The sequence below is a fragment of the Nycticebus coucang genome, chromosome 21 (genome assembly GCF_027406575.1).
Source record: "Nycticebus coucang isolate mNycCou1 chromosome 21, mNycCou1.pri, whole genome shotgun sequence".
In the NCBI taxonomy this organism is placed as follows: domain Eukaryota; kingdom Metazoa; phylum Chordata; class Mammalia; order Primates; family Lorisidae; genus Nycticebus; species Nycticebus coucang.
Genome location: NC_069800.1, coordinates 39,193,828 through 39,220,508, shown reverse-complemented (window position 1 = coordinate 39,220,508; position 26,681 = coordinate 39,193,828). Strand labels below are relative to the sequence as shown.

At 45.3% G+C, this 26,681-nt stretch overlaps 1 protein-coding gene across 3 annotated transcripts; it reads right to left on the bottom strand.

Moving 5' to 3' along the window:
* Positions 1 to 5,069: 5,069 nt before the first annotated feature.
* Positions 5,070 to 26,646, bottom strand: POFUT1 (protein O-fucosyltransferase 1). 3 transcript variants are annotated; one of them, XM_053573866.1, is made up of 7 exons: positions 26,422 to 26,646; positions 24,694 to 24,815; positions 20,375 to 20,557; positions 19,132 to 19,244; positions 10,453 to 10,645; positions 8,381 to 8,623; positions 5,070 to 5,258 (listed from the first exon to the last, which is right to left on the bottom strand). In XM_053573866.1, exons 1-7 carry the CDS (start codon positions 26,552 to 26,554, stop codon positions 5,070 to 5,072), a joined length of 1,176 nt encoding a protein of 391 aa, XP_053429841.1. In that variant the 5' UTR covers positions 26,555 to 26,646. The 3 variants fall into 3 exon arrangements, with proteins under 3 accessions (XP_053429841.1, XP_053429842.1, XP_053429843.1); XM_053573867.1 differs by having other exon boundaries at positions 20,420 to 20,557; positions 26,422 to 26,640; XM_053573868.1 differs by lacking the exons at positions 5,070 to 5,258; positions 8,381 to 8,623; positions 10,453 to 10,645 and adding an exon at positions 18,014 to 18,845 and having other exon boundaries at positions 26,422 to 26,640.
* Positions 26,647 to 26,681: the final 35 nt, after the last annotated feature.

The following is a 26,681-nucleotide window of genomic DNA, read 5'->3' as shown; positions in this document are numbered from 1 at the left end:
GATAATTGTTGAAACTGTAAAGTTCATTTTATTTATGTTTTTTTTTGTGTGTGTGGTTTTTTTTTTGGCTGGGGCTGGGTTTGAACCTGCCACCTCCGGCATATGGGACCGGCGCCCTACTCCTTGAGCCACAGGCGCCGCCCTTATTTATGTTTTTTTTTTATATTTATTTGAAGTTTCCTATTAAAAAGTTTTAAGTCTTTGGTTTTTTTTTGTTTGTTTTTTGCTTTTTTTAATTGAGACAGTCTCACTATGTTGCCCTCGGTTGAGTGCCCTGGCTTCACAGCTCACAGCAACCTCAAACTCTTTTTTTTTTTTTTTTTGTTTTGGCCGGGGCTAGGTTTGAACCCGCCACCTCTGGCATATGGGACCGGCGCCCTACTCCTTGAGCCACAGGCGCCGCCCAGCAACCTCAAACTCTTGGGCTTAAGCGATTCTGTTGCCTCAGCCTCCCTAGTACCGTTTCCCCAAAAATAAGACAGTGTCTTATTTTAAGGTGTGCTCCCAAAGATGCGCTAGGTCTTATTTTCAGGGGACGTCTTATCTTCCCTGTAAGTAGGTCTTATTTTCGGGGAAACAAGGTAGCTGGGACTACAGGCATCTGCCACAATGCCCAGCTATTTTGTCATTGTTGTTGTTATTGTTGTTTTAGCAGATTAGGGCTGGGTTCAAACCTACCAGCCTCACTGCACATGGCTGGCACCATAACCGCTGAGCTATGGGCACCCAGCCAAAAAATTTTAAGTCTTTGATTGAACAAATCCACTATGGGGAACTCATCTTAATGAATACTAAAAAAAAAAAAAACCCAAAAAAACCCCCCAAAACAAAAAACTTACAATTTTTTTTTTGAGACAGGGTTTCACTTTTTGGCCCTCAGTAGAGTGCCTTGGTGTCACAGATCACAGCAACCTCAAGCTCCTGGGGTCAAGTAATCCCGCTGCCTCAGCCTCCCAAATAGCTGGGACTTTTGTTTTTTTTGAGACAGAGCCTCAAGCTTTAGCCTTGTGTAGAGTGCTGTGGTGTCACAGCTCACAGCAACCTCAAACTCCTGGGCTTAAGTGATTCTCTTGCCTCAGCTCCTGAGTAGCTAGGAATACAGGTGCTCGCCACAACACCCGGCTATATTTTGGTTGTAGTTGTCATTGTTTGGCAGGCCTGGGCTGAATTTGAACCTGCCAGTTCTGGTGTATGTGGCTGGCGCCTTAGCCTCTTGAGCTACAGGCACCACACGGACTTTTTTTTTCTTTTTCATTTTTTTTGAGACAAAGTCTCACTTTGTTGCCCTCAGTAGAGTGCTGTTGCGTCACAGCTCACAGCAACCTCAAACTCTGGGCTCAAGTGATTCTCTTGCCACAGCCGCTTGAGTAACTAGGACTATAGGCACCCACAATGCCTGGCTATTTTCTGGAGATGAGGTTCACTCTGGTTCAGGCTGGTCCCGAACCTGTGAGCTCAGGCAATCAACCTGTCTTGGCCTCCCAGAGTGTTAGGATTATAGATGTGAGCCCAATCAACTGGCCACAAATAATATTTTTTAAATAACAATAGTAAAAAAATGAAAACACATTAAGTTTTCATAATAGGAAAACAATAAACTATAGAACAACCCCTCAATGAAATTTTATATAACTAAAAGCATTTATTTAGGATATGTACCAACAGGGAAAACATCATATATGATTAAGTAAAAAACCATGATATTAAATTGTATATGCTGCATGATTAAAACTGCAAAGATTTATATCTTTAAAAAAGACTGAAACTCAAAAATAATTTTAAATATCCAGAATCTCATCATTCCAACCACCTTTAATGTAATGACCTTTGTCTCTTGGGAGAGCAACTGAATTCTAGTGTAGGGGACACCCCCCAACCACTTCCCATCTTTCTCCTGTATTCTTGGGACAGCTCCCAAGCTGGTTGCTGGTCACTCTGCTTCACTCTTTACCAGCCTCCTCTCCATGAGCTAGAGGGGTTCACAACCCTCTTCTGTTCAGAACCCTGGGAAGTCTTCTCCTAGCTCTCCAAACAAAAGCCAACTCTAGACCTTACTAGGGTCCTCCAGGCTTTAGGGAGTATCATCTTGCTGGTTCAGTGCCCTGCCTCCTGGTCTCCCTGCTGCTCTTCCAGAACACACTCCGGCCTTTGCTCCTGCTGTTTCCTCTGCTGGGAAGGAGCTGCCTCCAGATATCAGAAAGAGCGTGCTCCCTCCCTCCTTAACAGCAGCTTTTCAGAGAGGCCTTATCTGGGCTCTCCCTCTATACCCCCATAACCTTTATTTTTCTTCACAGATCTTATCAACACCTCCCAGGATATGTTTATGTCTTCTACTTTCTAGAATGCAAATTCCTTGAGAAAAAGATCTTGTTTGATTCTCTGCTGCATCTCTAGTACTTAACACAGAATCTGGCACATAGTAGGTGAGAAACAAGCATTTGATTAAAAAATGTTGAACTAAGTAACTATCTAAGGGGGACTACACACTTCATGTGGCTGCCTCGTGGGTAATCTCTTCCTCCTGAAACCTCCTGGCAGTGGCAGATCCACAGGAGGTGCCCAGAGGAAGCTAAGGTGGCTGATCATTTTCCCATCAAAGGCCTCCATGGCACACAGGGTGCAAAATGTGGTCTGTGAACTGGAGGCAGGAGAGCGTGGTGGCTGACAGAACTGGCTTTGGGGGTCAAGTCCTAGCTTTAAACTACCAGCTAGGCAGTCTTGGGAAAATTACGAGAATCCTCTGATAATTAATTTTTCCTTGTACAGAAAGAGAAGGATTACAGCTTCTAGTTCCCAGGGCTGGGACTGGGACTAAACAAATATCCACAAAGTCTCAGCAAGCACAGTGCCTGAGATGTGGATATACGAGAGGCAAATTGATCTATGGCCACGTGCATGGCTTTGTCTCCTTCAAGCTTACAATGTGCTCGTATACACATGCGTTACCTGGTATGAGCCTTTCAAACTTTCAGTTTTATCAGCATTTTATAAGTGAGGAAACTGGGTCAAAGGGTAAAGAGCATGCCCACAGAACACAACTGAATCTGACTGGAGCTCTGATGTCCTTTTCTTCCAGAACACAAGCTATTCTTACTGCTGTTCCTCATCAAAATTATTAGTTTTGTTTTGTTTGAGACAGTCTTACTTTATCACCCTGGGGTAGTGCAATGGTGTCATCCTAGCTCACAGCAACCTCAAACTCTTGGGCTCAGTCGTTCATCATGCCTCAGCTTCCCAAGCAGCTGGGACTACAGGCACCTGCCAAAATGCCCAGCTAATTTTTCTATTTTAGTAGAGACAGGGTCTCACTTTTGCTCAGGCTGGTCTCAAACTCTTGAGCTCAAGCCATCCACCTACCTCAGTCTCCTAGAGTGGTAGGATTATAGGCATGAGCCACCATGCTTGGCTTCATTGAGATGATTTGGATGGTTCACGGGAGCCCCAGACACTAAAGTGTGTGCCTACTAAGGCTGTGGGTGGTGAATGAATTCAGAAACAAAATCAGCCAGTGAGCCACCCACTCATATCATGTGATGGAGGCAGGGAGTGCCTGGGTTCCTTGCTTGTAGCCCTTTTTCTGAATGAGGCTTGGAACCAAGTCTGAACAGGTCAACCATCTCTCAGAGTTCACCTAGGATTTAAAACAATTCGCTCTTTTCCCAGCAGGGAAAATACAAAAGCATGTTCTATACAGTTTCTCCTGCTTTAAGTTGGGCAGCAACTCTAAGCAGGAAATGCTGACTTTGGTGTTTTAAGGGCCTTAGAACCCCACAATCTCTGACCTCTAACCCAGCCTGCCCCTACAAAGCATTTCTTCCCAAAGGTAATTAAGGGAGAAGCCCCTGCATGGAGCGCTGGGCCTGGCTCTCAGCAGAGGCTCTGCCACCTTTCCAGGATCAAAGTCTGAGGGAGGTCACATGGCAGGGAAAAGAGCCACAGGAGTCAGACATGGGATTTTAGAACCACAAGGTCAAAAAATCACGAGTTCTCAGGAGTCATGGATCATTAAAACTGCAGCATCTGAGAGACAAAGAAACTCCTGACTTCTAACACTTTAAGCCTCACAGCATTGGCAGGGATTGTACTGGATGGAGCAAAGGTTGCTTCCAACTGGGAATTCCGACGGTTCCTGGGCATCTTCTATGTGATCTTCTACTTTGCAAACACTCCCTTGTGAGAATATCGGTCTGAGGGCTCCAGCTGCAGGTGAGAGAAAAGGCTTGGGATATCAACCAGGCCTCTTGAGGCGAGAGATCAGAAGGGAAGAGGACAGCTTTCAGAAGGATCCTAACAGGCCAGCAAGCCCAAATCCCCAGTGATGCATTCTGTGACTCTGATGGTGCCAGGTTTGTGGTGGTGGCTACCAACCAACAGAGACTCTGAAGGCAATGCCATTATCATCTTGCTTGATGGCATGTGCTCTGTGCAGGGAATGAGCTGTGTGACTGGTACCCAGCCACCCTTAGGCACTGTATAGCATCATGATCGATAACTTCCACTTGCATAGTGTTCACAATGGAGGAGAGTCTTCATGATCCAAGTCCCAGAAATGGCCCAGGAAGAGGGATAACAGCTTTGGCCAGGCAGTAGGGATGGGTCCTGAGGGACACCTAGAAAAGCAGCCAGTAGATCCACCCTAGCTCTGGCCCCAACCACATTCAGCTAAGGTCACTTCAGGGACCTACATTAATGGATTTCACTGATTTTTAAAAATGAGGGAGAGTTCTAGGATAGTCATGATCTTGTATCAAAACTATAAAAATCTCTATATGAAAAACAATCTCTCTGGACAGAGTTCAGCATCCCAGGCTGTCCAGAGCAGGGCGGACCAGAAGACAGAGGTTGGATTGTTTTGCTGATGAGAAATCCCCAGGAGGAAGCACATCTTATTCCTAGGAGCTCAGAAGTCCTAAGCCCTGGAAAAAGGGAATGTCTCCCTCCTCCAGGAAGTCCCTAGTAACTTTCTCCATCTCTGGCAGTAAGAAGAGGAGCTTACAATCCGGGAGCACCACTGGCTGCCTGGCCTGGCTGGAGGGACCAGCTCAGACTGGGATGTGCTTCAGTCAGGATCAGAACTCGTCCCGAAGCTGAGGGGGCTTGTCCATGCCGAAGAAAGAGGACGGCCTTCCCTGGAGGTCCCGTTCCCGCTTTACAAAGGCAGTAAAGGAGGAGACACAGTTGCCAATAAAGTGGTCGGCTTGGCCAAGGATGTACAGGTCAAGCTGGGCCACCTCAGGTTTCAGGCTCACCACCTTCACCTGCAGGAGGGATGGAGAGGGTGAAGACGCGGAGAGAAGTGCTGCTGGCTGTGTGAGGCCCACCTCCACCCTTTCCCCCCCTCCAGAAGCCTCTGCTCCAAACACCTTCTGCACCTCTGTGCCTTTATTTGTGTTGTTCCCTTTGCCTGGAATGTCATTTCCCCACCCATTAAAGTCCTGACCAGACTTTCAAGGCTCAGCTCAAGTTCTACCTTTTTCCAAAAGCCCTAGCTCGACAGGCTTCCCCCACCAAACTGGAGATCAGACCAAACAGGGACCCACCATGCAGTTTGGCCACTAGATGCCTCCCTCTCCCATATACCCCAACTCCAAGTCCTGTCCAATCCACCCCGAAGATGTTTCCCAAAGGTGAACCTTCTTCTGAGGGAACTGCCACTCGCTGAGCCCTGCCACCACCATCTCTTGCATGATTGACTACACCTCCCCCTGGTTCCCTCACTGCCTCTCCTGGCCTGCTCACCAAAGGAATGGCCAAAGGATACTCCCCTCCTGTTCTTCCTGTCCTCAAACTGAACATTGCTGCCCCATCGCCCTTCAGGGCCTACAAGGCCCTACCTGGGCCTCCTCTCATACCACCCCATCAACTCTTGGGTCCCTCTTCAGGACCTTTGCATATGCTGTGCTCTCTGTTTGGGGTATAGCTCCTTTTACCTTCATTTCTCAGTTTTAGTGGCACCTCCTTTGGGAAGCCCTCCCTGGCCCTGGCATAGGCCAGAGTCCTCTGCTCTACACTCTCACAGAACCTCATTGCTCCACTTTGGAGCCCACGTCTCAATGTATTATTTTCACTCCTTGGTGATTCTCTGATTAGCATTATCTCCTGCACCTGATTGTGGGTGGGGCTGTGTTGGTTTGCTCTCTACTCCTGGCCAGGCCCAGCACAAAGCCTGCCCCAGCGAACATCTTTGAGCAGACAAGTGAATGAATGAAACTGCTGGCTCCCCACCATGCTTCTGATACTCTGTGGTGGCACATGTTACAGCTGTCTGCAAAGTCTCTCTTCCTGGGTCTAGAACAGGCGTCCTCAAACTGTGGCCCACGGGCCACATGAAGCGATGTGAATTGTATTTGTTCCCATTTTGTTTTTTACTTCAAAATAAGATATGTGCAGTGTGCATAGGAATTTGTTCATAGTTTTTTTTTTAAACTATAGTCCGGCCCTCCAACGGTCTGAGGGACAGTGAATTGGCCCCCTGTTTAAAAAGTGTGAGGACGCCTGGTCTAGAATGTGAGCCCTGGAGGGCAGGACCACATCTTGTTTACCCTGACTCAGCACTGGGCCAGCTTGATGGATGAGTGAGGCTCAGTTGGAGAGGAGGATGGGACCTGAGCCCACAGAGAAGGGGGTGAGGAGTGGGGAGGGTGAGAAGACCGGCACAGGAACAGGAAATAGAAGATAGCCAGAGGCTCAAGGCGTAACAAATACACTGACTTGAAAAACTCACAGAAATCTCCCTGGGACTCTCCAAAAGCTTTGACTTAGTACAGAAGCGTGTAGGGGGGCAGTGTGGGCACAGCTGGGGCTTAAAGTGCTTTGCTGTTAGACAGAAATTACTGATATAACAAAAATCATTGCTATTTGGACTGTGGCAAAGAAATAATGTTAGTTTGTTTAATCATGGCCAAAATCCCCTAAACAATTCCACCCACACCCTGAAACTTACCCTGTCTCTGTCATGCCCACTATAATTAGCTCTGGGACATCTTGGGTAAATTCTATCCTTTCTTGGGACTTGGTTTCCTCAACTATAAATTAATGCAGGGGTTGGGCCAGGTGTAGTGGCACACACTTATAATTCTAGCTAATCGGGAGGCTGAGGCTAGGAGTTTGGGAGCAGTCTGGACAATATTGTGAGATCTTGTCTCTTAAAACCAGCAGCACCCAATATCTGCCTTGTACAGTCTGCACAGCATTTAGTTTTTATTCATTTAAGCAAGTCTTACTGAATGCTTACTATTAATACAGTCATTTTACTGGTACATACTCATTACATACTCAGTTCACTGAGATAGTTAGCATTGACCAAGAACATTTTACCTTTCATTCATATACTGAATACCTACTATACCCAGCTTCTTTAAGCATTTACTAAGCACAAAAGATCCTTTCCTTTATTCATCAGCCCTTGTCTACTGTTGATGTTATCTAACTTTATCGAGCACTTATTTTGTAGTAGGAACTGTTTTAATTTCTTTTTATTATTATTATTTTTTTTTGTAGAGACAGAGTCTCACTTTATCGCCCTCGGTAGAGTGCCGTGGCCTCACACAGCTCACAGCAACCTCCAACTCCTGGGCTTAGGCGATTCTCTTGCCTCAGCCTCCCGAGTAGCTGGGACTACAGGCGCCTGCCACAACGCCTGGCTATTTTTTGGTTGCAGTTTGGCCAGGGCCGGGTTTGAACCCACCACCCTTGGCATATGGGACCGGTGCCCTACCTGCTGAGCCACAGGTGCCGCCCTGTTTTAATTTCTTTATACCTGATCTTCACAACTTCTCTATGACACAGGACCTATTCAGCCTCATTTTATGGATAAGGAAACAGAAGCACAGGGAGGTCAAAATAACTTTTGCAAGGCTGCACAGTGCGTAGAAGCCAAGTTCTCTGACTCCAGAGTCTATGCTCTTAGCACCTCTGCTATACTGGATCTCTCCCCAGGGGCCACTACTTGCAACTTTTTTGTCCTAGACACTGGTGATGGTAAGGCAGGATCACAGCCCCCAGGGGTCAAAGCACCAGCTTAGGCACCAAGGAATGCAACAACGATTCAGTCTCGAATCCTGCCTTTGACCAGCCCCAATTCATGGGAGGAAATAAGACCTGTTTCTACACTAACCTCTCCAGTCTAGAAAGTGCCCCAAGAGAAGAAGAGATACAGGGCTGTGGAACTCCCAGGAGGGACACATGAGCTACAGCAGTGGAGGAAAATTGGAAAGAATCTGCAGAGGTGTGTTAGCTGGGGCATGAAGGAAGGGCAGGAGTAGGAGAGGAAATGGTGGAAATGTCCAGGCAAAAGGCCGATGGGGGACTCATGAAGCGTGGAGTAGGGGCACCTTCTCTCCTTCCCTTCTCCCTGCATTCCGACCTGGGCCATGCATACCTTCCCTTTGAAGAGCTGTTGGATCTCGGGCACGTAACTCTCAGAATCGGTGGCGATGTAGACTGACTGGGCGTTCAGTGCGCTCACCCAGAGATTCACGGCCCGCCTGATCTCACTCAGGTCCGGCAGGCACATAGTCATGGTGAGGGGGGCTGCTGTGCTGCGGCTGTAGCCCACACACTGTGGAGAGGCCATGAAGTGTGAGCCCGCGGTCCCGTCCTTCAGCATGGCACAGGCATTCTTCTACGTAGAGGGGGAATAAGGTTAAATACAGCAACTGCCCTGGAACCCCAGGAGCAAGAATTGGCAAGTGGGAAATGACAGGCTATACCGTAGGAACCTGACTACATTTAAGGAAAGAAAATACTGGGGGGAAGAGGGAAACACACCAACATTATAACAGTGGTTATTACTGGGTAGTTGGGATACTGGCTTTTTAGAAAAAAAAATTTTTTTTTTCTTGGTCTTACTACATTATCTGGGATGTGCACTGCAGAATTGTGAACAGAGGCAGTGATAATGAGCTGTCTTATCTGATCCCTGCCTTCAATGGGAACACTTCTGATAGCTCCCCATGAGGTACACTATTTGCTGTGGGTTTCGGAGAGATAGGCTTTATCAAGTTAAGTTGGGTCCACTCTATTCCTGGTTGAGTTTTTCCTGGTTGCAGAAATAGGTATTGACTTTTATTAAATGCTTGCTTGGTCTCTAATGAGATGATCATATAATTTTTCTTCTTTGGGTGTTAAAATAGTGAATTTTATCATATTCTTGGGACAGATTTTACTTGTTTTTCTTTTTTTGAGACGGAGTCTCACAATGTCACCTTCGGTAGAGTGTCATTGAGTCACAGCTCATAGTAACCTCAAACACTTGGGCGTAAGCGATTCTCTTGCCTCAGCCTCCCAAGTAGCTGGGACTATAGGCACCCATCACAATGCTGGGCTATTTTTTTGTTGCAGTTGTCATTGTTGTTTAGCAGGCCCAGGCTGGGCTCGAACCCGCCAGTCTTGGTATATGTGGCTGGCGCCCTACTCACTGAGCTATGGGCACCGAGCTGACAGATTTTACTTGTGTTAGATATTGTTAAAATATTATTGGATTTTTTTTTTTTTTTTACTGAGGATCTGTACATCTATGTAAGAATGGACCATACTTTTCTGTGTTGCTCTTGCCTGAGTTTGGTATTAGTATTATACTAGTGCTATAAGAAACAGCATCTTATATGTCTTGATGCTCTAGTAAAGTATTGACGGGAACTAACTATTCCTTGAATGTTTTGGCTGAAACCACTCACAAAACTGGACCTGGCTCCCTTTATTTGTGGAATGAGAAAAGGGATAGAGATTAGTGGGTAAAAGTGCAATTACCTCATTGACTATGACTGAATTTTTTTTTTTTTTGAGACAGAGCCTCATGCTGTCACCCTGGTAGAGTGTTGTGGCATCACAGCTCACAGCAACCTCCAACTCCTGGGCTCAAGCAATTCTCCTGCCTCAGCCTCCCTAGTAGCTGGGACTATAGGCACCCGCCACAACACCTGGCTAGTTTTTGGTTGCAGCCGTCATTGTTGTTTGGCAGGCCCGGGCTGGATTTGAACCTGCCAGCTCAGGTGTATGTGGCTGGAGCCTTAGCCACTTGAGCCACAGGCGCTGAGCCTATGAGTGAATTTTAATCTCAGTTATTTTTCAAGTTTTTAACAATGTACTTCTCTAACATCTATATATCTTCTTAGGTAAATTAAGAAGACTGCCTCTATTGGTTCTGCCATTTTTCCACAGAGGTAAAAACCCCATCTGATGAGGCATCTGCACGTTTAACAGCCTCTAAATTCCGGGGAGATGACGTCTTCATTTCTTGCTGCACCCAATCTCCATAGTTTGTTTTTCAACAGGGAGTCCACTAGCTAAACACTGAGCTGGGACAGAGGACTCCTGGGCCTCTCTTTGGTTTGACAGAGTAGGTCAAGTCAGATCCTCTGCTTTGGCTGGGACTTGTGGGCCAATCCCTACAGGCACAGGCTCTGCTCAGGGCATGTCCAAGTCAATCAGTGAGAGGAAGGGGGAAGTTACCCAGTCGGAGCCAATGCGCAGATGAATGCCTACGTAGGGCCGGATGAGGTGGGCGCGGATCTCAGCCTCTCCCGTCTTCACCATCTCGTCCGACCATACCATGTACTTCTGGAGGGGCCTGTGTTGCTCCAGGACGGGGAACTGGGCTGGGGCCCCTGGCAGAGCGAGCACTGGATGTTCCTTTGGAGAAAATCTAGGCACAAGATGGAACGAGGGGAAGTCAGGCAGAGGGCGTACAGGCAGCCTGGCTGCTACCCCCACTTAAAAAGGATGGTGTTGCACCACGCTCTAGAGACTCTGCAGTGGGGCCCCTGTAACATGCAAGAAACACAAGAGGTTGTGAAATACCAACGGGTTGATAAGAAACCTTGGTGGCGGCAGCAGGCACAATAAGCAATACTGTCCCGCCACCTGGAATTTACAACCCTTTTTGCTTGTTTAACAATTAAAAATTTACAGTACAGCATTCCAACCTTTTATGTGTCATGCTGGCTTCCAATCTGTGGTGCAGTAATTCACTCCAGGGTGGGGTGTCTGGACGAAGCCTCTGCCCTTTTACCCATATGGCAGGACTGGGACGTGCAACTGCTTACAAAGCGAACAGCGGGGTCACGTTCACAGACCGTGTCCACTGGATTGGATCGTTCATTCAATATCTAGCAAATATTTATTGATTGCCTACTATGTGCTAGGGCCTCGGGGAGAATGAGACAGGCATAGTCCCTGCTCCATGGAATGTACCAGAGGTCTGCAGATGCCCCTATCATACCCTCCCAAGAATCTCCTTCCCCCTTAGTACACCATACCCTTCGTAATCATTTCACATTTGTCTTTTCTGTGGGACTCAGGCCTTTGAAGGCAGCACCTCCAGTGTGCCTAGAACAATATCTAGCACATATAAGAGCTCAGTAAATATTTGTTAACTGAATGAATGAGGAGCAAACTTATGTTCCCTCTTCAGCTAACCCCAGACTACATTTCAGCAACATGAACATCTTGCTGTTCCATAAACTTGCAATGCATTTCAAATTTGCATTTCAAGTATGCATTTCAGGTCTCTGCATACTTCTTCCCTCTACCTGGAATACTTGCCGTCAGCCATTCAAAATCCTTTTCTTAAAGTTATGAAATAGGCACAGCCATTTCGGAAAACAGTTTGGCAGTTAGGTTCTTTTTTTTTTTTTCTGGCTGGGGCTGGGTTTGAACCTGCCACGTCCGGCATAAGGGGCTGGTGCCCTACCCCTTTGAGCCACAGGCGCCGCCCCCGGCAGTAAGGTTCTTATAAAACTAGGCGTGCAATTACCATTTAACACAGTAATTGTACTCTTGGGCATTCATCCCAGAGAAATGAAAACTTACATTTATACACAAACTTCTGCATAAATGTTTGTGGTAGCTTTATTCATAATAGCCCCAAACTGGGCCAGGCATGGTGGCTTACACCTATAATCCTAGCACTCTGGGAGGCTGAGGCAGGTTGATTGCTTGAGCTCAGGAGTTTGAGACCAGCCTAAGCAAGAGCAAGACCCCATCTCTACTAAAAATAGAAAAACTAGCCAGGCACTGTGGTGGGAGCCTATAGTCCTAGCTACTTGGGAGGCTGAGGCAAGAGGATCGTTTGAGACCAAGAATTTGAGGTTGCTGTAGGCTATGACACCACATCACTCTACCCAAGATAAAAAGAGTGAAATTCTTGTCTCAAAAACAAACACAAGCCAAAATTACAAAAACATAACAGCCCCAAACTGGATACAGTCCAGATGCTGCTCAGCAAATAAATGGTTAAACAAACTATGGTGTATTCACACCATGGAGTGTGAGTGCATAGAAAGGAATAAGCTACCAATACAGGCAACAATCCTGTATTAGGATTATTGATTAGATATCTCAAGGCAATAATCCTAAGTGAAAAATGCCAATCCTAAAAGTTTATGTACTGTATGGCTCTCTTTCTTTCTTTTGAGACAGTCTCACTTTGTTGCCCTTTGTGGAGTGCCCCTGCATCACAGCTCACAGCAATCTCTAACTCTTGGGCTCAAGTAATTCTCTTGCCTCAACCTCTCAAGTAGCTGGGACAATAGGTGCCCACCGCAATGCCTGGCTATTTTTAGAAATGGGGTCTCTCTCTCTAGCTCAGGCTGGTCTCGAACTCATGAGCTTAGGTGATCCACCCACATCGGCTGCCCAAAGTGCTGGGATTATAAGCACAAGCCATCTCGCTTGGCACCTATGATTCGATTCTTTTTCTATAGCAATATTTTTGAAATGAAAAGATGAAGAAAAGAACAGAAATGGAGAAGAAATTAGTAGTGGCCAGGGGTTAGGAATGAGTGCGTGTATGTGTTTAGGTGTGGTTATAAACTGGTAACACAAAGATCCTTGTGATGATGGAACTGCTCTTAAGTGGGGTAACTGTGGTGGTAGATACTTGAACCCACACCTGATAACAACAGTGCACAGAACTAAATACAAATACAAACACACTAACAAGTACAAGTAAAACTGAGATAATCTGAATAAGACAGGTGAAATGTATCAATGACAAAGTCCTAGCTGTGATATTTAAAAAGAAATGTATATGTTTAAGAAATGCAGTATGTTTTGATATAGATGTACATAGTTAAATTATTTAAACAGCCAAGCTAATTAACATGCCCATTCATGGGGCTATTGAGAGGATTAATGGATTAATAAAAGCAAAGCATTTAGACCAGTGCTTGGCACATAGAAAGCTCTCAGAAAATTCTGGTCATCATCATCATCATCATCACATTGCAGGTAACCTAGGTCAACTTTTTAAAAATTTAACTTTATGTTTTAGAGATTTGTGAATAAGCCACAAATCACCTGTCTATTCCCCCCTGTGAGATGATGAGGTTGTTCCCTTCTTTCCTCACTCAGCAGAGCTGCAATAGACATGCCACACATTTTCCCCACCCACTGTAGACATCTGGCTCAGTAAACACCTTCCAGACCTCCAAGACTGGTTGCCACTCCCAGGCCTGGGCTTCTTGGGGAGGCCTCCCAGTTACATATCTCCTTTGTCGCCTTCTGCACACTGTCGTGTCTGTAGCCATTTTCCCTGTTCATCAGACTGTCAGCTGATTAGGGTAGGGACCCTAGCAGCCTATTTGCCATTATTTCCGCCTGTGCAAAGGAACCAGCAAGTAAATGTTCCTTGCCGGCCTGGCATGTATGACACTTATCTTGTTAGACTCTAATACTCTCTTGTGTATGTACATGCAAATTGTTCATTGAGCCTTATTATGTGATAGGCAATGCTCCCAATTGCTTTACATATATTAACTCATTTGATTTCCACAGGAGCTCTTGGAGTAAGTATCACTATTATTCTTATTTTGCAGATGAGGAAACTGAAGCACAGAGATGTTAAGTAACATACCCAAGGTCACACAGCTAGGAATTAGTGAAGCTGGCATTTGAGTCTAGGCATTATGCTCTAGAACCTATGTTCTCACTCCTATCTCCCATACCCCAGTCAAGGAGAACCTCAGAAGTTATGGCTTATTTTGCTGATTCCCAGCCTCTAGTGTAGGTCTTAACACACAGTAGGTATAATAAATATTTTTATAATGAACGAATAAGAGGAATATGAAAATCTCACCAGAAAAATCAGATCAGGAGGGTCAGTGGTTAGAAAGGAAGAAACTAAAATCTGAGCACTTACTATGGACCAGGTTTTCAGCTAAGCACCTTTCAGATGCTCTCTCAAACGATTTAAAAAAAAAAGTAAGAGGTATTATCCAAAAGAAGGGTATTCAGCATACTGAAAAGATACCTGCACTCCAGTGATTACTGCAACACTATTCACAATATTTGGAATTAACCTAAGTGTCCATTAACAAATGAATGGATAAAGAAAGTGTGGTATATACATACGATGGAATATTAAACAGTCATAAAAAGAATGAAATCCTACTATTTGTAACAACATGGATGGAACTAGAGAACTTTAATTGTGTTAACTGAAATAAGTCAAGCACAGAAAGACAAATGTTCCCACTCATGTATGGGAGCTAAATATTAAAACAATTGATCCAATGGACACAGAGAGTGATGGTTACCAGAGGCTGGGAAGGGTAGTGGAAGTGATAAAGTGGGGCTGGTTAATGGGTACAAAAATATAGTTTATAGTTAGAATGAACAATATTTGATAGAACAACAAAGTGACCATAATCAACACTAAGTTACGGTATACTTTAAAACAACTAAAAGAGGGATGGAAGCCAGGAGCCATGGCTCGCGTGTTTAATCCTAGCACTCTGGGAGGCTGAGGCAGATGCATTGCTTGAGCTCAGTAGTTTGAGAGCAGCCTGAGTAAGAATGAGATCCCTGTCCCTAAAAAAAAAAAAAAAGAAAGAAAAGACAACCTAGCTGGGTGTGGTGGCAGGCACCTGTAGTACCAGCTACTCAGGAGGCTGATTTTTCTTTTTCTTTCTTTTTGCAGTTTTTGGTCAGGGCCGGGTTTGAACCCACCACCTCTGGTATATAGGGCCGGTGCCCTACTCCTTTGAGCCACAGGCACCACCCTACTCAGGAGGCTGAGGCAAGAGAATTACTTGAGCCCAAGAGTTTGAGGTTGCTGTGAGCTATGATGCCACAGCACTCTACCGAGGGCAATAAAGTGAGACTCTGTCTCAAAAAAAAAAAAAAAAAAAAAACAAAACGGCTGGCATGGTGGCTCACGCCTATAATCTTAGTATTCTGGGAGACCAAGGTGGGTGGACTGTTTGAGCTCAGGAATTCGAGTCCTGAGTAAAAGTGAGATCCTGTCTCTACTAAAATTAGAAAAACTAGCTGAGTGTGTGGCTAGCACCTGTAGTTCCAGCTACTTGGGAGACTAAGGCAAGGTGATCTTGAGTTTGAGTTGCTGCGAGCTAGGACGCAACAGCACTCTACTCAGGGCACAAAGTGAGACTGTCTCAAAAAAAAGAAAAACAAAAACCTAAAAGAATAGAATTGTAATGTTCCTAACCCCACAAAATGATAAATGCCTGAGGTGATGGAATGGATACCCCAATTATCCTGATTTGCTTGCATCAAAACATCACATGTACTTTATAAAGATACACAACTATTATGTATGCATAATAATTAAAAGCAAATTAGCCCCCACCCTCAAATACCAAAAACAGTGTTAAGTCATGCTGACAAAACATACTACTGATATGTTGTGAAAATACGCTGAGGCTTTCTTCCCCCAAAACCCATAACCTCAGTCTAATCATGCAAAAAACAGGCAACAAATCCCAACCGAGGGACAGTTTACATGATACCTGACCAGCATTCCTCAAAACTGTCAAGGTGGCCAGGCACTATGGCTCACACCTGTAATCCTAGCACTCTGGGAGGCCAAGGTAGGAAGATCACTTGAGGTCAGGAGTTCCAGAACAACCTGGGCAAGAGAGAGACCCCTGTGTCTATTAACAATAGAAAAAATTAGCTGGGTGTTATGGTGGGCACCTGTAGACCCAGCTACTCAGGGAGCTGAGGCAGAAGGATCATTTGAGTCCAAGAGTTCAAGGCTAAAGTGAGCTATGTAATGGCACTGACTGCCTTTCAGTAGGGGTGACAAAGCAAAACCTTGTGTCAAAAAAAAAAGTATGGGACGGTGCCTGTGGCTCAGTGAGTAGGGCGCCGGCCCCATATGCCGAGGGTGGCAGGTTCAAACCCAGCCCCGGCCTGCAACAAAAAAAAAAATAGCCGGGCGTTGTGGCGGGCGCCTGTAGTCCCAGCTGCTTGGGAGGCTGAGGCAGGAGAATCACATAGGCCCAGGAGCTGGAGGTTGCTGTGAGCCGTGTGACGCCACGGCACTCTACCGAGGGCAGTACAGTGAGACTCTGTCTCTACAAAAAGGGAAGAAAAAAAAAATTCTAAAAAAAAAAAAAATCTGGGGCTGGGTTTATTCCAGGAATAAAGGCTATTCATTCCAAGGAAAGAGATGTTTAACCAGGATTTAAACTTTGTACAGTTGAAATTCCATAAAGAAAATGGAAAAAAAAAAAAAAGCACAAAGAGCTGCCCCGCTAAGCCTAATTAACCCTTGAAACCATGAGAAATAACAATGAATTGTTCCTATCCTACTAAGTTTTGGAGTGGTTTGTTATGTGGCAACAGACGACAGCAACATCCTACCATCCACCCTCCTCACTCACTGAACCGCAGCCACACCAGCCTTCTTTTTGGCCTGTGACCAAACGAAGCCTGTTTCCACCTCAGGGCCTGTGCTCTTGACACCCCAGGACCATGTGCCTCCAGCTCTTGACACGGCTATCTCCTTCTCCTCCTGCCAACCCCAGATCATCTGCTCATATTCTTCACAGCACTATGTCATTCTGGAGCTGTCCTACACAAAAGTTTATTCACTGTCTCCCTCCCTTCCCCCATTAGAGCTCCATCAGGACAGGGTCCTTAACTGCTATATATAAATATTTTGGGTCTTGCTGTGTCCCCTGGGCTAGAGTGCGGTGGCATCATCACAGCTCATTGCAACCTCAAACTCCTGGGCTCAAGCAATACTCCTGCCTCAGCCTCCCAAGTAGGTGGGAGGTGCCTGCCACCATACCTGGCTACTTTTTCTATTTTTTGTACAGACAGGATCTTGCTTTTGCTCAGCTTGGTTTTGAACTCCTGGCCTGAAGCAATCCTCTTACCTTGGCCCAAGTGCTAGGATTGCAGGTGTGAGCCAGTATGCCCAGCCCTTATTCTTGCTGTACCCCCAGTGTCCAGACCGTCCTTGACACTCAGGAAGAGCTTCTTAAATATGTGTTTAAGACAGCTTCCTGGGGGCCCCTAACTGCAGGGACTTGCTTTTCCCTAATAGTTCTCCACTCTCAAAGTTCAGGTATAAGGCACAAGGTTCCTCAAATCTCCATGAAATGCTTACAACTGAGTGAATTTAAACAAGGCTATGGGGCAATGAACAAATATTTTAGCAACATCCCGCAACTGAAGCAGCCATGAAGCACTGTCCCTTGTCTTCCTACGAGGACTGTGTGCCTTTTCTGGCTTTTTGGAATTTGCTTTAGGAGCTGCTTTTTGAGTCAGTGGCTTTATTTTTTTTTTTCTGGCATGCTGACAATGGGACAGATCACCGTCCTTTGAAACAGTTCCTTCTGGTAATAGCTCTAGGTCATTCAGAGGTGAATGGGGACAACCAAGCAGGTGGACAAATGGGCATATCCTACCTGGGATCTGTAACAATGAGGGAGATTTGAACCTGCCACCACTGAGTATCCTCAGTAGCTCATAAACTAGTTCTCAAGTCCCAGACATGAACTAGCAGCTGTTAAAGGCACAGCTATTTAATCCACAGCGATTAAGAATGGGTGCTTTGGAGTCAGAATGCCTGGGTTCAAATCCACGCTCTGCTACTTCAAGCTTCATTACCTTGGGCAAGTGACTTCACTCCTCTCTGCTTCAATTTCTCAATGTGTAAAGCAAAAATGACAATGACATCTACCCCACAGATTTGTGGGAAGGTTAAGTGAGTCAATACCTGGAATAACTGAGAAGAGTGTCAGGCACACAGTAGGCACTGTAGAGACATTAGCTCTTGTTATTTATTAGAGATTCACATACAGATCCTAGTTGCTCACTCAATGTTGCTATGACCTTGGCAAGTTATTTAACTTCACCAAACTCAGTTTGCACACCTATAACGTGGAAATTGATAATAATACCTGTTTCATAAAATTTCTCAAAGGCAATAAAGCATGTGGAAAATAACAGTGACAGCTAACACTGACGGGTCGCTTACTATGTGCACCAGCTTTGTGCACTAGGAGGCAGCTACCAGCTACTGTCAGTGCTCTTTCCATTAAACCAGCGAGGACACTCGGCTCTGGGAGCTTGCTCAGAAGCACTGGAGAAAGAGGCAGAGCTGGGTCAGGGCTCAGGACTGTCTTACTATAAAGTCTGTGTTTGTTTCTCTACATCATTTACCTTTCACTATACGTGAATCCATCTGTTCCTCATACTTCCTAAACCAAGTCTGACTTCTCAGCCCGTGTTCTTTCCTGTCATGTTACAGCATCAAGGGTCAGTACACCATGTTAGTTATTACCATTATAACTACACCATAGCTCCCTGAAGACTGGGGCTGGGTATTCCTCATTTTTACTATCATCTTTGGCCTGTGAATGCTATGTCCCATATATGACAGACGCTCTATAAATATTTCATAGCCTTGTCCACGTCCTGCTGACCTATTTTTTTTTAACAGGGCCTACTGGAGTGCTATTAATAAAGCACATCCAATAATTATGAGGATGACATCATTTCTCAACCTGCACCAAAGTTGTTTCTCTCTAGAAGCTGGTTCCAGTTTTCACCTTGTGAAGAGGAAGGTAGCAGGGGAGTAATTCTCATGCCTAAAGGAGGAAATTGAGATTCATGTGACTGCACAATGTTCCTTTTATGACATCCCTTATCAGCCGATAAACTTTTGTTCAACCTTGTGGCAGGTCAATGTCCCACCATGTCAGGTGTTGAGATGGAAACAGATCACACAGGATCCCAAGTTCAACAGACAGAGCACCTGCACCTTTGGTCTCATACATCAGGGTGGGGTAGAGGAGGAGAGGGCCAGGAAGGTGCTGATTGTCTATGAGCCCCATGCCCTTCCCTTAAACCTAGCAATGCTGCCCCTCCAAGTACCTCTGGATCCATTGTTCTTTGTAGGAAGCACCGAAGGAAATGCCTGCAAAAAGTTCCGACTTGTTGAAATTCACATGAAACTGATCCCAGAATGGGCCAAAGGGGTTTCCTTCCTGCAGAAAGAGAGTGGTAGAAGACTTACTGAGGGGAAGTGAAAGCCATCTGGGGATGGAGCTGAGGAACCATAGGTACAAGAACCCTGGGTTGACTGGACTCAGGCCAGAAACACCCCCATAGGATGGCCGGGTAGGAATGTCACTTTGCAATTCCTGGGCTAGTGCCTCACATCAATTCTGGTTTCCAGCAGATGTTCAACACAGTGAAGGAGTCCTTCCTGCTCACATGCCACATCCTTCACTCGTGAAGGTCTGGGGAGGAGCAGATCTTGGACTGGGAACCAGAACTAGAGCTGCAAGAGACTCGCAAGACTGCTAATTCAATGCCCTTTCATTCAAGATGGAAACCAAACTCAGAGAGGGTAAGATGTTTGCCCCAGGTCTCACAGCAGGTGAGGGCAGTGTTGGGCTATAAACTAGGTCTCCTTTCTCAAATGTCACAGCTTTGCCAACCACTCTACCAGATTTTAGCACATACTCTGAAAGACATATTTGGGGACTGTCTCACTTCCAAAGTGCCAGAAATTTATAAATTTCTATTAATAAAATATGACAATTTCTCATTTACTGCTGAGAGGTAGGAAAGTATTCAAGTTAAGAGAGTGGACCATGAAGCCAAATTACAATAGGGTTGAATCCCAACTCTATTATTTGTTTGCTATGTGACCTTGGGTAGACTACTGAACCTCTTTGTGCCATACTAAAATGTCTTCTCTATACAATGGGGATGCGATTAGTATTTTCCTCATGGAGCAGTTTGAGGATTAAGTAAGTTAACATGCATAAAACTCTTAGCATGGTACCTGCCATATAGTACGTATTATGTGAGCATCTGTTATTACTACTAATATGGCACAATGCAGTTCATAAGCATTCCTGGCCCTTATGACACTTAGTGAGTGAGACAGAGCAGGGACTGGCATCTCTACTTTGCAGGCAAAAAGAAAGGTTCAGAGAAAAGTCTTCTCTCCAAGGTAACGAGGCTGAAAAATGCTAGCATTTGTACTTATATATCCAACTTTCTACTCTTAGCCCTTCTACTGCCTTTCCCAATACTGTCATCGTGTAGCTCAGGGACCTAGATGACAAAAACCTGGCAGAAAGGTCCCGTAATACAAGGGACCCACCTTCATGGGGCATGTCTTCTTATCGGGGCTTCGTTGGGCTGCTACCTCAAAGCAGTATGCCACCCGCTTCTCAGGGGGCCAGTGGGTGGGTGCCAGTTTCTCCATGAAGTTCTCCAGGCTGATGACTCGATGGTAGGCCTGGAGGGGCTCCAGCTTGAAATATTTCTGGTAGGACACATGGAGCTACAGGAAAAGGAGGAAAAAGAGAGGCAGATGTTCCTCTTCAGTGTCCCAGCAGATGTTTTAGAGACATTTACTAACACCATACACTCCAAGATCAAGACAACTCAGCCTATATAATGATGAAAAACTGTTGCCAAAAGCCACCAAAGTTAGGATACTGGATGGGAGAAGGTATTTCTAAACTAAAAAACAGTAATATCTCTCATATTCAAAAATGCCTGCTAGACCGGGTGAAGTGGCTCATACCTGTAATCCTAGCACTCTGGGAGGCTGAGGCAGGTGGATTGCCTGAGCTCAGGAGTTCGAGACCAGCCTGAGCAAGAGCGAGACCTCATCTCTAAAAATGACCAGGCGTGGTGGCAGGTACCTGTAGCCCCAGGTACTCAGGAGGCTGAGGCAAGAGAATCACTTGAGCCCAAGAGTTTGAGGTGGCTGTGAGCTATGATGCCACGGCACTCTACCCAGGGTGACAAAGTGAGATTCTGTCTCGAAAAAAAAAAAAATTGCCTGGTGATCTATAAGAAAAAACAAATGATTCCAAGAGAAAATATAGCAAAGGTCAGGGATGAACAACTCACAGCAAAAGAAATCTAAATAGTCAATACACTCAAAAGATGTGCAACTTCACCAGTAATTAGGAAAAAGCAAATTATAACAAGGCATCGCTTTTCACCCTTCAGACCAGCAAAAATGTAAAAGCTTAACTCTAATTGTTGGAAAGGGTATGGGGAAACAAGCAGTCTCTTACATGGCTGCTAGTAGAACTGTACATTCTGGAGCAATCACTTTGGGTTGTAATCTGTCTGTATTTCCTCCCGTCCTCTCCCCTTCTCTTTCCTCTTTTTTTTCTTTCCTTCCTTCCTTCCTTTTTTTTTTTTGGAGATCACTCTGTTGCCCAGTCTAGCATGCCATGGCATCAGCCTAACTCATAACAACCTCAAACTCTTGGGTTCAAGTGATCCTGCCATAGCCTCCTGAGTAGCTGGGACCATAGGCACCTGCTACGATGCCCGGATAATTCTTCTATTTTAGTAGAGATAGGGTCTCCCTACTGTTTAGGTTGGTCTTAAACTCCTAAGCTCAAGGGATTCTCTTGTCTTGGCCTTGCAGAGTGCTAGGATTACAGGTGTGAGCCACCCCACCTGGGCCCTTGCATGACAAGATGGGTACAAGGATGCTCAGTGCCATGATGAAAGTATAAGAACTTGGAAGGAGTCACCCTAAATACATTAAATTTATGATCGTGGCTGAAGGACTATTATTAGCCACAGGGGCCAAGAGAACTTTTTTCAATTTATCTGTAACATTTTTATTTATTTTATTAACAAAAAGGAAGATGAAGCAAAGATGAGAAAGTGTTTATGATTATCACTTCTAATGGTGGGTACATGGATGGTGATTTGTATTCTTCTAGACTTTAAAAAAATTTCTTAGAATGCCATGAAACAAAATTTGAACTTTATCCTACAGGTTATGGTTTCTCAAGCATGTCTCAGTAGTTCAGGTAGATAAGGGGTTCTGCAAAAAGAAGTCTCCAGAGTTAAGAAGGGGTAAGAAATACTGTATTAAGCTAGTTTCTTTTTTGCAGGACTTCTCAGTGCCTTTAACATGCTAATGTGAATTGAGAATCTACACATTTAAGGGAATGGGAGATTGAGAATATAATTTCCCCAGCTGATTTAAGTACTCATCTTTCCTGCATGAGCTATTAGCATTCCAATGAACAGACTTTGGGTACCTTAACTACAAGCAATGAGGTATTACGGAAGGATTTTAAGCAAAAATATTATGAGATTTGCCTTTTTTGAAAGATCACTCTGGTGGGAGAGAAGAGAATGTTATTGATGGTCTGACAAGAGGAAGGAGAAGAATTAAGAAGCCATTGCAACTGTCCTTTTATTTATCAAGTATGCATTCAAGTACATTCATTGGGTACTTCTCACACATCTAAGCAAGAGATGGAGCAGCGGGGACAGATAGAAGACACTAAAGAAAGGTGAAGCCAAGGGTTGAGGGTTGCCATGTATATGGGAAGGGATCCATTTAGCCTGATCTCTGGGACCTAGCTTGGTACCCTGGTGAATGAGGGGACATCAATGAAGGTTAGGAATACAGACAGTAACACAAGTTTGAGGAGAAAGATGCCGAGTTCAGTTTTGGCTTTGGGAATGTGAGATATCTGTAGACACCCCAAGTAGACTCAAGGGTCTAGGAATCAGGGTGGCACCTGTGGCTCAAAGGAATAGGGCACGAGCCCCATATACCAGAAGTGGCGGTTTCAAACCCAGCCCCAGCCCAAAACTGCAAAAAAAAAAAGGGTCTAGGAATCAGAAACACCACAAGCCTATAATCCGAAGAGAGTGTGGGCCACAGATAAATTTGGGAGGTACATGGAGAATAATGAAAGTCAAAATTTATGAATTATAGTAAAGCAAGTAACAGCAATAATAGCAACCTTTATTAAATGGTTAAATGCAATAATAATATTAATAATTAACGTTAGCATTAATATTAATAATATTTAATGCTAGATGATATACTTGTTACTTTAGATAGATTTGCTCATTTAATTCTAAGAGGTAGGAATATAGTCATCTCCAGTTTGCTTACGAAGGAACTCAGGCATATGGAATCTAGATTACTCATCTGAGGTCACATAGCTAATAAGCAAACAGAAATGAGGAGAAACACCAACATCTAAACAGGGGATGGAACCCCCTGTAGAAGGAGCCCCTGCTACAGCACACAGAAGAAAACGCTGAGAGGTCAGGACGCAGCAGAAACCAGTGGTGTCTTAGCAGCCAGAGGAAGGGGGAAGTTCAGGAAGGAGGGAGGTTCATGGGGCTAGCTGCCACTGGGAGGTTAAGTGAGAGAAAGACTGAGAAATGACCCCTGGATTTGGTAATTCTGGCATCTCTGGTGAAAACGATCACAGTGGGGAAGGGGACAGGTTAGTAACCCATAGAAAGAAAGGAAGTGGAGAGAGACAACTGGCTAAGAAGACAAGAAGACAGAGGGCAAACAAGTCACAGGGAGGTGGACAAGCAATATCTAAACTATAACAGTGAGTGCAAAACAATCAGAACATCAAGGGCTCCCAGTAACTGAATGTTCCTATGTCCTAGGCTCTTTACACTGATAAGCTCAGATGATTCTAAGGAGGAAGAATATGACAATGTTTAAGATATGTTACTATCATTAACTCAGCCAATCCCCACCACAGGAGGTAGCAATAATTATTACTAGCCTATTTGAAAAATTAGGAAACTAAAGCACAAAGAGGTAAAGTACCCTGCCCAGGCCACACAACTAGTGCGTGGCCAAAGCAGCCTATGATCTCAAGTATTCGGGTCTTCAACCTCTGTTCCCAACCTCTTTAAATATAAAAATGCAAATGAAAAAATAAAACCTATGCAGAAAAGAGACTGTAAGAATGAAGTGTTTTGTACATATTAAGTATAATTTCTGACATCTATTCAAAAATTGTTAAGCGATTCATCAAATATCAATTAAGTTCCTCCTGTCAGGCCCCTAGGGATACAATGTGAACACAGACAGACAGAGGGCTACTGGAGGACACAAAGAATAAATAAAGAACTAGAGGATGTGGAGCATCACCATGACAAGGGAGCCCCTTGAAGGGGTGAGAGTCTGCACTGGAGCAAGACTTCCTGGGTTGTGGCCTCAGACATGTCATTAACTAACCTGTGCCTCTGTTTCTCCTTTAAAACTGATAACATCCATATAATTCAATGCAAAGAAGGTAGGCTTGATCAGGGCTATAAAATGGAGGCTTTAGGTTTAAATTACAGGCCCTAGAGTCAGACAGGTGCTTATATTTCAGCTCTACAACTCACAAGCTGTGTTATCCTGGACAAGTTACCTAATTTCTCTAACCCCAGTTTCCTCACAGGGATATAACTGAAGGCAAAATGAGTCAATTCTCATGCAGTGCTCAGAACAGTGTCAACACATAGCAGGTGCTAGATAAATGTTATTCCAGAGAAGACAGTTCTGGCAGGGGTAGGCTGCTCAGAGGAGTGGGAGGTAAAGCTCAGAGGGTCTTTGGGGGTCAAGCAGAAGTAAGTAAGATTGGGAGAGGCGAGACAGGGCCAAGGTCAGTGGCAAGTACTCACATTGGTGAAGGGAGGCTTGTGATGCTGGTACTCAATCCAAGGAGGAACAGCCAAAGTGCGGTTTAGGAGCTTCGCAAATGCCAGGGAGCCCAAGAAGTGATCAGCCTGGTTCCCAAAGCGCCCTATAAATGGTACATTGGGGGTGAGGTGAGGTCTGGGGCATTAAGGGTATGGGGCAAACAGGGCTCAGAAAAGATGTAGAACCACAGGTGGAGAAGGCTGAGACACCAAAGAGAGCTAGAGGAGCCAGCAACACAAGACTAAGTCTGGACTACAGAGTCTGCCATCCATGGCACTGGCCCTGCTCTTGGCCACTCCAGGCTCCTTGCTGTTTCCCCACCACATTCTACAACTCCCATCACCACTTCCTCCCTTTCCTCTTGCTGTTCCCTCAGCCCGAGTGCCCTTCCACCTCTATCTCCATTCAGGTGTAAGTGAATGGGCAATCTAATGCCTCATTCATTGAGATCCTTTCATCAACCCTGTGACATACCCACTCTTCCTTTGCTGCCTCCTACATTGGACTTGAGTTACATAAATCCTATTTTCCACAAATGTCTTTTTCTTACTTCCTGGCCTTTGTACTGGCTGTTTCCTCAGCTTGCAAATACCTCAGGGGCAAGGACCCTGTCTGATTCATTTTGATAATCCCAGCATGGCATCCATTCATTCATTCCACAGATATTATTGAGAGGTTACAATGTGCTGGGCTGTATGCTAGATGCTGGGATACCGGAGTGAGCAAGAAGGACAAGGTCTCTGCCCTTAAGGCACTCATAGTCCAGCTGGGGAGACACTAAACATGTAAACAGATATATAGTAATAAATTCTGACAGTTTCAAGACAGAAAACATTTTGTGAAGGGGATAATGAAATGACTGGAGTAGAGGTCAGTGAAGTCTTTTCTGGTAACATTTAATCTGAGATCTGAAGGATGGGAAGCAGTGAGTCAGGTAGAAGTGAAGTGAGGAGGCCATGGAATAGCACAGGCACAGCACAAGCCAGAGTACCTGAGTTTGTGTAAGGAACAGGAAGGAGCTAAGTGTGGCTGAGCTAGAGGATCAGAGAAATGAATTGTGTAGGTGGGGGTTGGGAACCATGCAAGGCTTCAAGGCCATGGTCAGGAACTGGAAGCCACTGGAAGTTTTTAAAAATGAATGACTTTTACAATGATGATCCACTACACCTCATTTAAATTGTACTTCTCAAAAGCTTTTACCTGCTTTTATTTCCCATAGCATTCATCATCTTCTAAGAAGCTATGTATTTATTTTTATGTTTATCCCTTATAGTTTGTCTTTCCCAAATGAAGAGAAATGAAGGCTTTATAAGGGTATAGAATTCATCTGTCTTTCACTGCCGTATCCCCAGCAAAGAGAACAGAGCCTGGCAAAGATCAGGTGCCCCATAAATATTCGTTGCATGAATTAAAGAACAGCCAGCATGGATTAGTGACATCAAGTCCTTCCCCACTAACTCCGTTTACTAGACTCCAGGCTGGGAAGTCATATAACCTCTCCTAGCCTCAGTTTTCTCATCTGTCAAATGGAAGGTTGGACGCGGCAGCCTCTCTGTGCCCTTGCAACTAAGGCAGACAGGAAAAGAGAAGGCCCTGTCCCGCTCTTGGGTTCTCTCCTGAACCTGTCAAGTGTCTCTGGGCGTCTTAGAGAGTGGCTTCTCTCCCGGCCTCAGTTTCTCCATTTGAGCAGAGGACGCAGGAGGCCTTACCCATGCAGGGGCAGTACAGCAGGTAACCGGCCGGGTCCCAGGAGCCCGCGGAGAGCCCCGGGAGAGGCAGAAGTAGCAACAGGAGGGACACACGCAGCAGCAGGGGCAGCAGTGCCCACGCGGCGGCGCCCATGTCAGCTCCGGAGCCAGAGCGCGCCGAGGTTCAGAGGCGCAGGGGTAAGGAGGAGCGCGAGCGGCCGCCCCGCTCCCGACTGTCCCTGCGCGCCGCCCGCGCGCCGCCCCGGCCACTCTAGCCCGCG